This window comes from Delphinus delphis, chromosome 3 (assembly GCF_949987515.2).
Source record: "Delphinus delphis chromosome 3, mDelDel1.2, whole genome shotgun sequence".
NCBI lineage: Eukaryota > Metazoa > Chordata > Mammalia > Artiodactyla > Delphinidae > Delphinus > Delphinus delphis.
Genome location: NC_082685.1, coordinates 13,139,805 through 13,152,842, shown reverse-complemented (window position 1 = coordinate 13,152,842; position 13,038 = coordinate 13,139,805). Strand labels below are relative to the sequence as shown.

General features: G+C 62.7%; 2 protein-coding genes across 2 annotated transcripts in view; both read right to left on the bottom strand.

The window, feature by feature from the left end:
* Positions 1–226: 226 nt before the first annotated feature.
* On the bottom strand, positions 227–3,509 carry ISYNA1 (inositol-3-phosphate synthase 1). Its single transcript, XM_060008035.1, has 11 exons — positions 3,430–3,509; positions 3,195–3,323; positions 2,882–3,043; positions 2,379–2,511; positions 2,093–2,286; positions 1,747–1,896; positions 1,449–1,664; positions 1,173–1,337; positions 950–1,063; positions 659–876; positions 227–533 (listed from the first exon to the last, which is right to left on the bottom strand). The coding sequence occupies exons 2-11, from the start codon at positions 3,312–3,314 to the stop codon at positions 332–334; spliced, it is 1,674 nt and encodes a 557-aa protein (XP_059864018.1). The 5' UTR covers positions 3,315–3,323; positions 3,430–3,509; the 3' UTR covers positions 227–331.
* A 3,386-nt stretch (positions 3,510–6,895) lies between these two features.
* Positions 6,896–13,038, bottom strand: part of ELL (elongation factor for RNA polymerase II) — an 81,292-nt gene continuing 75,149 nt past the window's right edge. Inside the window, exons 9-12 of the mRNA XM_060008034.1 lie at positions 11,262–11,328; positions 10,868–11,039; positions 9,682–9,726; positions 6,896–9,097 (exon numbers count right to left, since the gene is read on the bottom strand). Coding sequence (XP_059864017.1) covers positions 8,981–9,097; positions 9,682–9,726; positions 10,868–11,039; positions 11,262–11,328 — 401 coding nt within the window. The 3' untranslated portion in view covers positions 6,896–8,980. The remainder of the gene's footprint in view (positions 9,098–9,681; positions 9,727–10,867; positions 11,040–11,261; positions 11,329–13,038) is intronic.

Below are 13,038 nucleotides of genomic sequence, written 5' to 3'. Positions count from 1 at the left end.
TCGGGTTTCTTTGCTTTGGCTTATAGCCACAGCCTGCTTAGCCTAACCTTCAAGGGTTGTGGTTAGGCAGAGCCCCCCTCCCCCCGGGGGTTCTGGAAAGCCCCTGAGAGTTGGGACAGCAGAGTTTGGAAGGGTAGGTAGAAGTCCAGCTGGTGGAAAAGGGAGATGTGGCTGGTATTGGAGGCCATTAGGGTTAGGTCGCAGGCACCAAGAATCCACAGGTGTGGCTCAGTGGCACTGGCTTTATTGTCTGTCTGAAGGGAGCCTGGAAGGGTCGCCTGCTGAGGAGCAATGGGGGCAGGAGCTACAGGGGAGCTGTATGGCCATGGCCTTAGGTGGTGGGCATCTGGGGTGCCTCAGCCTGTGAGTGCCCATAGGCGTCACCAGTACAGCCATTGGGGGCAGTTGGCGCTGATCCTTTCTTGCAAGGCACGGGGCAGGCGGTGGCCACATGCCCAACTTGCTTGAGGCCAGGGCGCTCCATCTTGTGCTCCAGAAGCATGTGGTTCTGCGGCGGGAGCCCCACGCAGGCCCTGAGAGATGGTCACGGCTCAGCGGGGCCAGATCCCAAGACTGCCCTGCAGTCCCTAGGCTCTGTGCACAGCCCCGCCAGTGGACATCTGGGCCATAGGTGGGGATCCCCAAGGTCGGGGCACACCTGAGGATATTCTCGATGCAGCTGCGCTGGCGGAAGAGCGCGTTGACCACTGGGCTGCCCGGTGGTGCAAGCGGTGCCTTGAACAGGAAACCAAGCAGCGACAGCACCGGGTGGAAGCTCTGCGGCTCCGGGTCGATGTCGGTGCAGAAGCTCACACGCTGGCACAGTTCAGTCAGCAGGGCCAGGTCCAGCATGATGGGCGCGGCCAGGAGTGAGTCCTGTGGGGCCAGCGGGTCAGGAGGTGGGCCGGGCTGGTGGGCAGCCCCACTCCTGCCCCCTCTTGCCCCACACCTCGCACGTGTTGTGCAGCACCAGCGTGTTGGTACCGCCCAGCATCAGCTCCGATGTGTACTCATCCAGGGCACGCTTGCTGTCACCCACGTATGGCACGTACTTGATGACCACCTGGGGGGCGGCACGAGGTCACACGGGTCCCTGCCCTTCTCTGTGGGGAGCACCGCCCCACCCCACCCCACCCCATCCCCGCCCCTTGCCGCGTCTGCGCCCCACGCACGCAGTGGTCGGGCTCTTCGCCCGGCGAGTAGAGCACTGGGTTGCTGTGCACCATGTCGTCTACCACGCTGCTCTTCGACACCTCCTTGGAGCGGAACTGTGGCGGCGCCGACAGGTTCTGCCCGTCGTTGTTGCCCAGGTGGTTGTAGCTCACGATGGACATGGTCTGCGGGGGCAAGGAGACCCGTGGCAGCTGCAGGCCCCGCAGCACACAAGCCCACCCCTCGGGGTCCACGCCCCCCCATACTGAGCTGAGCAGCCCCCCAGGCCCACACACCTTGAGGCCAGAGCCAATAAGGAAGTCCACGAGCACAGACTTGACCTTGGTCTGCCCCGACTTGAAGTCGTCTCCACCCACAAAGACACGGCGCTGCCATGCAAGCTCGAGGGCACCAGGCACCAGCGTGTTCTGTGGGGACCCATTGAGGAAGGCGCAGCCCTCCAAGATGCTGGCCACGGCAAAGAGGGTGGAGGGCGATACTTCCAGGCCCAGCTGCGGGCAGAAGCGAGCAGTCAGCACAGAGAAGTCCGTGGGGGCTGGCCCTGAGCCTACCCCACCCCTTGGGCGCGCCCACCTGGATGGTGCGCAGCAGGTTCTCAGCGGTGTCATTGAGGCCCGGGACCACTTCGCAGAAGCGCTCCGTGTTCGCTGTCCACAGCACGATGACTTTGTCCAGCCCGGCGCTGGACCGGAAGTCGCGGATGTCCCTACGGATCTGCTCCAGCTGGGGGAGGGGGGGGATGGAGGGGGAGGAGGTTGTACAGGCTCCCCCGACCTCTGGAGGCCTGGACCACTCAGTTCCCCAAGTGCAAAGTGGGACCTGGACCCTCGGGATGGAAGCATGGGGACAAAAGAGGGGTAACAGGTGGTGGGGAGGGAGGACAAGTGGCAGGGGTAATGGACGCGGGGTGGGGCTGCACCTGCTGCGCGCGCGTGCCCGGGATTACGTTGTCGGCGCGCGCGCTCTGGTTAGCTGCGATGAACTCGGGGATGTAGACGGAGGGCCGCGGGCGCAGGGCCTCCATGTGCGGCCACAGTTGCTCCTGCAGCCCCCAATCCAGTACCTGCGCGCGCCGCATCGCCTCCGCCAGGTTCAGCGACGATATGTCCCAGCCTGGGGGGGACCCTCAAGCTCGGCCCGGCCCCAATCCTGGGCCCCTCTAGGCCTCGCCTCCCACACCACCCCCGACCCAGGGCCCCGCCCACCGTCGAACACGATGTCGTCGGGTGCCACCATGGGCAGCAGCGAGCTGAAGGGCACGAACACCTCCTGGCCCTCGGCGTCCAGACCCAGGCTAACAGTGCCCGCCTGCGTCAGCGAGCCGTAGTAGTTGGCCTCCTGGGTTGGGGGGGTGGGCAGAGGGGGCTGAGTGAAGGGTGGGCGTGGCGTGGGCCACGAGCTGGCCAGGACCCCTATCGGCACCCTCAAGCCCCGCCCTACTTTGGGGCACCTCCCCATGGCGCTCCGAGCCGGGGCGGAAGCCGCTCCGCTCCTGAGGTCCCACCCCGAAGCCCTCCCACACCTTAGGCTCCGCCCCCGCAAGACCCCTGAGGAGTTCCCCCCGCCCACCCGCGGAAGCCCCTCCCCGGAGTCAGCCCACAGCCAGAAACCCTGCCCACTGCGGGCCCACTCCTCCGTCGAGCCCCTCCCCCTCCGCATGGATTCCTGCGAAGCTTTCTCTCCGACCGAGCCTCGCCCGACCCCCCACCTTGCGGCCGGTGCGCGTGGGCCAGGACAGGCGCAGTCGGTTGGCCAGCACGGCAGCGGTCAGCGTGGAGCCGTTGTTCCCGCCCCAGCCGACGAGCATGACCCCGAGCCGGGGCACCTGCCGGGCGGTCCGGAAGGTGAAGCGCGTGGACGTGGGGTGCACCTGAGGGCGGGCAGCTCGGTGAGCCGCGGGGCCGCAGGCCCCTCCCGCCTCACTGCACGGCGGGAGTCGCAGAAGTTGGGCAGTTCCCGCTCCCTCCCGGCTCCCTGGTTCCCCCTAGTCCCATGGCCCGCCCGGTCGGTCCCTCGCTTACCTTGAGGACGCCGCCCTCGCGGCTGACGCACGTCGTCCGGTACTCATACTGCGCCTCGATGGCCTCGGGGCTGTAGACCACGTCGGGGCTCTCGACCACGAACTCACTTGCGGCCTCCATCGCGACGAGCTGGGGGCACGGGGTTGCCAGGAGGTCAGAGGGGACCCGAGAACCGGCCGGGCCAAGCCGACTTCGGTCCCCGGGGAGCCTGCACCCCTCCTGGGGCGGCACTCACCGGCGCGGAGTCGGCTGGCACAGCAGGGGACAGCTAGGGCTCCGGGCGCGCGAACTCCAGAGAAAAGAGCCGCGGCCCCACCCCCGCCCCGCCCCCTCGCTCCGCCCACGCAGGGGAGGAGGGGCGCTCGCGAGGGGGAGGGCGCGCACCGGCTGTGGGGCTTGGGTTCGAGGCCCTTTTGCCCGGAGCTTCCGCGGCTATCTGGTCCCCGGCCCGGCAATCACGTGGGCCGCAGCCAACCCCCACCCCCATCTCCCGCCGCCCCGGCCCTAGCTCGGCGCGCGTGATTAACTTAGGGCCCGCGGCCGCTTATTCCCATTTTACAAAAGAGGACTTTAAGGTTGTAAGTGAGCGCCAGGCCCCAACCACAAGGCAGGAGGTGGAGCTAGGTTAGGAAGCTCATTGTTTGCGTGAGGGGGACCAGGGGGCGCGTCTCTGGAGAAACTGAGGCACGGGACACTGAGGCAGAAGACTAAGTCAGGATTCGAATTTCAACGCGAGACGCTCCTCCAGCCCAGGCTGCCTCCTCCTCCCACTTCCTGAGCAGCAGCACCCACCAGGCACTCCACCCCCACAGGGCTCGCATGGAGCGGGGGTGGCTGCGAGTCCTCGAGTTCTCGGTGTCCTCACCTATAGCAGGAGGGCTTGATAGGGCCGGGCTGGAGTGGGGGCAGGGGGAGAGACTGTTCTGTGGGGAAGGGAGGGAAGCGGATGGGCAGGGCAGAGGTGGCCAGCTGGGAGGAGCTAGGCCTGCAAAGCACTGAGCCCCTCTAAGCGCCCAGTGATAAAGGAGCGTGGGAACTCGGCAGGCGGGCGGGGGCGGCTCCCCCAGGAACTTTCCAAAACAAGCGGCCTCCTCCGGCTGGAAAGTTTCCACCACTGGAGCTGGCCCAAAAGGTGGATCGTTGGGAACGTTTGCAGGAAACTTGGTCAGAGCCTGGCCTTGGGGAGTGGGGGCTCGAAGACTCTGGTCCAGGCTTTGCCCTCAAGGAGCCCCAGTGTAGGGGATTCAGAAGTGGACTTGGGGCACTCCCAGCCAGAGGGACCTAAGAGGCAGGGGTGGGCAGGGCAGACTGCTTGGAGGAGGTGGCTGCTGGAAGGGGTCTTGAGATAACCAGACATCTCCTATCAACGATTTGAAGAGCAGCTGCCCGGGCAAAAACCTGGGGGACTGGTTTCAGGGGCAGATGAAACGGGGCTGGGTGTGAGGGAGAGGGAGGCAGTTTGGGGACCAGGGCAGACCCTCAGGGCTGGGGACAGAGAATTCTTTATAATAAATATTTGGGTTTTGTCCCCAGTTCCTGGCTGGAGATTGAGTTCAGTCACCAATGGCCAGGGGCTTCCCTGGTGGTCCAGTGGTTAGGACTCCGCCCTTCCACTGCAGGGGACGAGGGTTAGATCCCTGGTCGCGGAACTAAAATCCCGCGTGCTGTGTGGTACGGCCAAAAATTAGAAAAAAAAAAAAAAAATCACCGACGGCCAGCGATTTACTCAATCATGCCTATGTAATGGAACCTCTGTAAAAAGAACCCCTAAACAACAGGATTCGGGGGAACACATGGAGGTGCTGGGAGGGTGGCCCACCTGGAGGAGTCATGGCAGCCCTGCACCATTCCCCACACCCTGCTCTTGGCTTCTCCTCCATTCGGCTGTTGAAGTGTTTTCCTCAGCACTGTGAGCCATTCTAGCAACTCACCAAACCTCTGAGGGGGTGGGAGGGAACCCCTGATTTATAGCGGGTTGGTCAGAAGTCTGGGTGGCCAGGGACTTGTGGCAGGTGTCTGAAGTGGGGGCCTGAGCCCCTTCACCTGTGGGGTCTGATGCCAGACCTGATAATGGAACTGTTGGACCTCCAGTTGGTGTCGGAGAATCTACGGGAGGCTGTGCCTTCAGGCTGTGTGTGATGTCACAGGAATGGGTACAGAAAGGTCCCCAAAGACCCAGCCCTGGGAAACCCCAGCACTCACAGGACAACCTGTGGGAGGTGCTGGCAGGAGGGTGGTGGGGGCAGAGCGGACCCGGGCAGGATCCCTGGAGGGTCAGTGTTGGGGCAGCTGGGAGGGACGTGGCTGCTTTGATTCCAAGCCGTCAGTTGGTGCTGTAAGTCCATTGTGGGGACCGCCTGGGTGTGTGACACGGGGTGAGTGTGCTGCCTGGCAGTGAGCAGTGAGCGACTGGAGACCCCCGATCCCACCAGACCGCAGGCTTCCGAGGGCAAGGGCAAAGCTGCTGAGGTCACTGCTGGGTGCCAGCGCCCAGATGGAGCCCGGTGCACAGGAGGGGCCACAGGATCTGGGTGCAGGATGTTCTTGTCTGGCAAGTGGCAGGGGCCGGTGGGTGACCCCAAGCCCCTTGGCCACAGTGCAGGTCGTGAGGGTGGGAAGACCCTGCTGGGCCCCTGAGGGACTGGACTCAGGTGCCGTCGGCTCGGGAAAGGATGGTCAGGGAACCGCCTGTGGCCATGGTGCCACGGGGCAGCGTGGGGGCCATGGGGGAGGTGGGTAGGCAACGCAAGGCTGAGGCGCGGGAGGCCGAAGGAGGCAGGTGTCGGCCCTCGGCCTGGGGCTGTGGCAGCAGGGACATTGTTACCCCTTAGAACAGCATGGACAGGCTGCCTGGGGGGAGCAGGGTACATTCTGCCCCACAGGGCCTGCCTGACCTCCCCTCCCGCGCCCCTCAGATTCTTGGGCCGCCTCAGAACTCAGGCCAAGGCCACTGGCCAGCAGGGCCACCAGAGAGGCTAAGGCCCACAGTCCCTGACCCCTGGACCCCTTTAATCCTGGTCTTATTCTTTGTTTTTCCTTCCTAAAATAAACATTCCCCCCCACTGTGTCCTGGGAGGGTAGAACCTGCCCCCTGCCTTCTCCTCACCTAGAACAAGGGGCAAGGATGGCCATCCGGCTGGTGTCCTGAGCCAGTGGGGCTCCACTGGGCCTTGGTGTCCGTGTCCCCATGGGGGGGAGGCAAGGGGACCCCCCCACCCCAGCGTGTGGCCTGGGAGGAATAATCAAGCAGTGCTGTTACTCATTGCCGTTTCATCAGTCAGTCACAGCTTGTTACCCCAAATAAGGGCACTCCCTTTGCCCCATGTGGCCCCCCTACTGGGGGCTTTGGCCCTGTGCGAGCCCCGGGGACCCCCTGCTTGGCCCAGCCCACCCTGCACACTCCACGGGGGCACTGCCCTTCTCATACACCGGCCATGGCTCCCCGCTGCTTCCACCTCCCATCTCTTGACATTTCTCACCCATGACCAGGCTGTCTGGCCTCCTGCTCTGGCACCTACCTGCAGGGCCCTCCGCCTCAGCTCAGCCCTCCACCTGCCCGCCTCATTCCTGGGCAGTGGCTCTGGCAGTACTAGCCTGTGCCCCGCCCATCACCATGCCTCCTCACCCCAGCCCACCCCAACACAGAACCAGCCGCCCGCCCCCAGGGAATGACACATACACTTCCAGCTTGGGCCTACAGGTTCAGTTCAGTGAAATTTATTATAGGTTGAAAAAAATCAGCATTCACCTGTTTAGTGTACAAAAAGGACACTAGTTCTTTTAAGAAAATATTAGGAAACTAAAGATGCAGATGCCTTTCAATTGTAACATTTTGGCAAAAGTGAAAAGTTCTTGTAAACACCAACTCCATGGCTCAAAAGTTTTTCTCCACAGTACAATATTAAAAGGAAAAAAAAAAAAAACAGTATCAATAAGTTAGACCATATTTAATCAGCTAGAACTTTTGTCCATCAACCCCCAAAGCACAAAACTTTTCTTAGCTTCATGATTCCTTAAAAGGAGAAAATAAACAACAACAATAAAAAACAATGAGGAGGAGGAAATTGAACTGAGAGTCCCTTGAACTGGATCCCAGGGCAGAGGGCCGCTCGGCCCTCCAGGGTGGGGCCTCCTTGAGTGCTCCCATTTCACCTGAGTCTGCACGTCCAGGCTGAGTACAAGATGGCTGTCGGGGGAACCTGGGGTCCCAGGGTGTGCTCAGCCCTTCCCCCTCTCCATCCCAAATGAGAAACAAAACAACAGCTGTTGAAACAGAAAGGATCAGCATCCTCGGCACTCCAGGCACCCCAGGGGTCCCACAGAGACTCTGGGGTGGGGTGGGCACAATGCAGGCGTGCCTGCTCTTTGGGAAGCCATCAGGAGACACCGCCACAGCTCAGAAAACTAGACGTGTCTACGTGAGCATTTCCGCTCTCCCTTGCTACGGCTCCCGGCAGCACTTCCGCCCCCCCGTGACCTCTGGGCTGTGGGCTGCAACCACCCCCATGACCTTCCCCAGTTGTGGCTTCGCTGAACACGGCTTTGAATTCATGTGAACGCTCGCTTTAGACCCCACTGCACCCGGGGGTCCCTCACACACAAACACACACGCCCCCTGACGCCCTGGGGGACATTAGACTAGGCACAGTGACTAAGCAGCAATTGGGGTGTCCTCGGGCCAGCACCCCCAAAATGGGTGGATCCGGCACCTTTTCCGAGCTCACTCTTCCCCCCGCCCCCCCGCCCCCGGCTCTATTGACCCCCCAGCCCCTCCCTGAGTGCAAACCCCGTGGCGGCTCTGCAAAGACGACCCCAGGACCCACAAGTGGGCTGAGGGGCGGGGCGAGGTCAACAGCATGGAGACCACTTGGTCTCAACAGTGCGAAACGAAGAGCAGCAGCAAAGGGGAGAATTGAGAAGACAGTAAAATAAAATCCGACACTGCTGCCGCAGAGCGCGGGCTACAAGCACAGAAACTCCCAGTGACCCCTGACAGCTGAGGGCCTGGAATAGCAGGGCGGGCCTGGTGGCTCCCAGCAGCTGCTCCTGGACCAGCTGGAGTTTTCCAAATAGAGCTGCGGGGGTCGCATTGCGCTGCCCACCCTCTTAGAGCCAGGGAGAGGCTGTGTGTGAGGGAGACCAGCGTGGGAGAGGCACCCCTGCCCGCCCACCACGGGTTCTCTCCTGGGAGCCCTGGAGCTCGCAGAACAATGCCGAACTTCCCGAGCATCTGTAATACTGTAGAAAGGACACAGGGCAGCGCCTAGACCCTGGGCGTCCAAGGAGGGGAGGCACAGGTTTAGAAAAAAGATGCTTTCTCTTTCGTATAAAAATAGACTCAAGTCTCATAAGCAGTAGCTAAAAGTGGCTGTCTTTGTATAAAACTAGAAAAGGCAGGCAGGCAGGCCGGCCTTGGAGTCTTTCACTGATAGGAAGCTGAAGCCCCTGGGGGGCGGGGGGGGGGGCTGGCGAGGAGGTGGGCTTCTTGGGGAGCCCATCTGGGTGGGGAGGCTGCTCAGGAGGTGTGTGGGGCCCCGGGGGAGGTGGACACCCCACCTGGGTCTGTGTGACCTGTGGGCGCCAGGGCTGCAGGGACTCCCCTGAAAGCCGGCGTTCCTGGCTCAGATGAATGCGTCTTCCTCACGTTTATTTTTCCAAATAAATCTCTTGTTTCCTCATCTTCAGCTCCCCCTCACCCCCAGCTCCCCCACCATCCAGAACGGTCAGCCCGGTGAGGTGAGCTGGCCTGGCTGGCTGGGTGGGGCCTCCTGCCCTGTGGCCTTGAGCTAAGGCCAGGCCTGCAGCTGCCGCTGGTCGTACTCAGCGATGAGCCTCTTGATGTGGGCCAGCTTGCTGTGCAGGTACTCGCAGCGGTGCTTCTCCTGGCTGTAGTTGGTGTTGGTCTGTAAGAGAGCGGCCGGGCTGACACTCGCCCACACGGCCAAGGCTGAGAGCCCAACCCGAACTCGAGCTGCCCCGCTTGGCTGCCCCAGGTTCCCACTCGCCCTGCTTGCGGCCTGAACTCTCCATGCCGTGACGGGGACCCCTGCTCCGCCCCTCGGCTCCACCCTGGGAAACCGTCACAGCCAGGGTGAGAGGCTGAGGCAAGATAGGTCATGAAGCTTCCACGCTGGGCTGGGGCTTGGCTGGCAGGGAGCCGCCCTGGCACATGTGGCCCTCAGGAACGTGAGCTGCTGTTGTGGAACCACATCGCAGGAGACTGTCAGGGAGCCCAAGGTTGGGAGGCGGAAAGGACCTGGGGCTGTGCCCATCAAACACTGGGAGAGCGGGGGTGGGGGCTGCACCCAAGCTCATACGACAGGCTCAGCTCCTCAGCTGTGACCAGGGGCGGGGGCTACTCCGAGGGCCTGAGACCAGCCCAGTGAGACCCTTCCTCCCTCCCTCCTCTCCCAGACCTTGGCGCCACTCATCTTGAAACAGCTTCTGACCCCACCCCACCTACCCCAACAAAGGGATGCAGACTCACCTTCTTGATTTTTCGATATTCCTGTAAAATCTGCCCACGAGTAGTCTGGAGGAAAAACAAAAGAGAAAGCGAACAATGCATTACCTGCAGGACACCCCAACTGAATGTCCCCTTCTCCCTGATAACCTGCGACCTGCAAGGTCACCGCATGCTGGGCGACAATGGCCTCAGCATGGCGTGATGGCGTGAGGAAGCACAGAGGAGGGGCAGGGGGCAGGCTGGGGGATGAGCAGGGCAGGAGGTGGGGGAGGAAGCTGGGCCAGGGGAGCGAGGGGCAGGCACCCAGCCTCAGGGACAAGCATGAGGCCACGCGGTAGGAGGGGCGGGCTGGTCAGAGCCTCTGGAGGAGGCAAAGAGCAGATGGGACGGCCCCCTTCCCTCGCACCCAGCTGGCCTGTGCACCGTTCAAGGCCAAGCGCAGAGGCCCCCTGACCACCTGGGGAGTGTTCCTGTGGGGCCTGCAGGGAGGAGGGAAGACAGAGATGCCCTGAGGATTTTCTGTCCTACACCCTCAGAGGCCCCATTTCTCTGCCCCAATCACGAGCCATCTCCTCTGGAAACCCAAGTGGGCTCCACCAGGGGTGATGGACCCCAACACCACGATTAATCAGGGCTGGCCCTGCAGTCAGGTAACCAGCGCTGAAAGGTGGCACAAGGGGGAGGGCTGGCGTCCCAGGGCTGGTGACCAAGCCCCCTGCAGTGAGCTCCCATGTGGGATGGCTTGGGGAACCCAGGTGCCCTTGGCCAGAGGAAGAGGGTTGGGGCGGGGGAACCCCAAGTTCCCTCCATCCCCTCCCACCCCCCACTGTGTCTGTGACAGCTCTGATGGGCCGTGGGGTGTGGCCTGGCCAGCCCCTCCTGGCTGGGGGACTGAGAATTCTCGTGTGACGTGGGTAGTGGGCTGCAGAGGGAACCCCAGGCGCTCTCAGAGTTGGGGACACAGGCACCCCAGCCCGCTGCTCCCCGCTGTCTCCACTGCTCGGAACACCGCCCCCACCCCTGTGGGTCATCTCCCACCTGCGGACTCGGTCACACCGGCCCCACTGCTGAGGACGCTGAGCTCCAGGGACAGGCCTAAACCACTTGGGGAGTGGGAAGGAGGGGCAAGCAGGGCCCTCAGCCCAGAACGTGCCCGAGGATGCCAGCCCCGGGCAGAGCCGTTGGATGTGCGTGGGCAGGGCTCTACCTCGTACTCCTCGGAGCCCTGGGAGAGCTGCCGGAGCTGGGCATCGAGCTGCGTGAAGCGCCGCGTGATCTGCTCGATGCGGGCGTGCAGGTCTCGGTACTCGCTATACTCAGCATTGAAGTCGTTTTTGTAGCTCTGGCGCTGCTCCGAGGAGGAGATAGTGGCGTATTTTCTGGAGAGACCAGAGAGAGGGGCAGGAGGGGCTCAGGGGGCGGCAGGAGAGAGCCTGGAAGTGCCCACAGCCTTGCGGCCGGCCCCACCCAGGAAGCAGCCCTGACCTCGCGCAGACTGGGCCAGGAATTCACACACATGGCCTGGGGTCAGCTCTGCCTCTGCTAACGTGCAGGGCAGGGGCCGGGAGGGGAGAGGCACAGCCGGCAAGGGAAGTACTCACAGCAAGTAGTCGGGAGTCTCCGAGGTCGACGTGGGAACACTTGAGCTGCTGCAGGTCCCATTTAAACCTACAAAGAGCAAACGCATAACTCCTGAGTCCACAGCTCGTGTGTCCACGGTGAGATCCTCAGAAGGTTGATGCCTTGTTGTCTGAAGGCCCTGGAAGGGACGCTGCGTGCAGAGGATTGCTGAGGCCACGTAGCGGGAGCCAGGACCGGCAAAGGAGGCATGAGCACTGGGCAAGTGCTGTCTGGCTACCTCGGGGGTCCAGCTGCAGCCAGGAGTGCCCTCAGCCCGTGGGAGAAGTGGCGAGGCAGCATGGTGTGTGTCCCCAAAGCACAGCCGTGCAGAGATGGCATCGTCGGTACGTTTTCAGCAAGCACCCCAAAGGATGGATTCATTGCAGGGCAAAGCCTGGGCAACTCGTCCAGAGCCTCTGCCGCCTCCGCTGACCTCGTGTAAAAGATCACTAAGCTGAAAACCGGTGACCCCTGGATAATCGAGTCCCAGGGGTATCCCGGGCTCCAGCCCTACAGGACAAAGACAGACGGCCAGCAGGGACAGCCCTGGCTCCTGTCCACACCTCTCCCCGTGGATGGAGTTGCAGGCTCTGCAGGCTCCGGTCCCTGGTCTGAGCCACCCCCTCTCCCCATCCTCCCGTTCCTCACACCAGAGATGGGACTTCAGGATCAGAGGGGCAGCCCCGGAACAGGGCTGGGCTGGTGGCTTGAGAGGCCAGGGACTGTGACACAAGACTGTCCACAGGGCTCGAGGCCTGCCCGGGCTGCAGTCGACCAAAGCTACAGTCCGGTCCTCTTCCCCTGGGAAACTGTTCCAGCTGGCCTCCCCCTCCCCACAACTGAGAAGCAATTTGATCGCTTTGAAGCATATCCTGAGTGCTTATTTCTGTGCCTCTCTCAGAGGAAAGCAGCCCACCCAGTGGATCAGCAGTTTGCTGAGCCCTCCTGTGGTTTTATACTCCAGCGCGAGGTGCAATTCCCACCAATGGATGGAGCCCACCCCGACCTGGTGTCATCTTTGAAGAGGCTGTGGCCTCCCCAGAATGCAGCCCAACAGGCACATACATGAGGGTTTAGTCTACACTCCCACCACCCACACCCCACACAGGACAGGCCTCCTGGGGTGCTCCGCCTTGAGGCTTAGGGTCAGACTGACCTGGCACCCAAGACACTGTTGGGGTCCAGCCTGTGGCAAACCTTTGTGGTCCCCACTCCTGCCCCGGCACTGGCTGCGTGCGGCTGTCACTTGGCTGCCCCTGCACCAGCCGAGCTGGTTCCCACACCCATGTGTCCCCTCCACTAGCTTCTCCTGTGCCTCCCCAGGGCAGGGGGTGCAGGGACATGTCTGCGAGTTCACCCTGCAGGACCCAGGTCTGGGTGCCAATGAGAGAAGGTGCCCCCAATTCCACACAGGGGTCAGTGGGCCTGAGCTTGGCCTGGCTGAGCCCAAGCCCTCCACCCGGCACGCCAGCCTGCCCAGGAAGGCACCCTCTGGCCACAGGAGGTATCCACAGCCTGAGCAAGAGTCGGGGGCAGGCACGAGGGTGGGCGTAGGACCCAGGAGTGGGCCTGGGGCATAGGGGGATGAAGATGGCCAGAGGGGGGCCTCGAGAGTGGGGGCCACAGGGAGGCTGAGCTGAGCCACCTGCCTGACAGGTGGAGGCCGCCACACCTGTCAGGGTCAGAGGCGATCACAGGGCAGGGCTGGGACAGCAGGGCCAGACTAGGGGGACAGTGTCACGCAGAAGGGTGGGTTAA

What these genes read in the sequence shown, in the direction of transcription:
- ISYNA1 (XM_060008035.1), bottom strand. Translation starts at nt 3,314, where the DNA reads ATGGAGGCCGCAAGTGAGTTCGTGGTCGAGAGCCCCGACGTGGTCTAC. An exon ending in CCACGCGCACCGGCCGCAAG is followed by an intron (nt 2,512 to 2,881) that starts GTGGGGGGTCGG and finishes CCCCCAACCCAG; the next exon opens with GAGGCCAACTACTACGGCTC. An exon ending in CGACGACATCGTGTTCGACG is followed by an intron (nt 2,287 to 2,378) that starts GTGGGCGGGGCC and finishes GGTCCCCCCCAG; the next exon opens with GCTGGGACATATCGTCGCTG.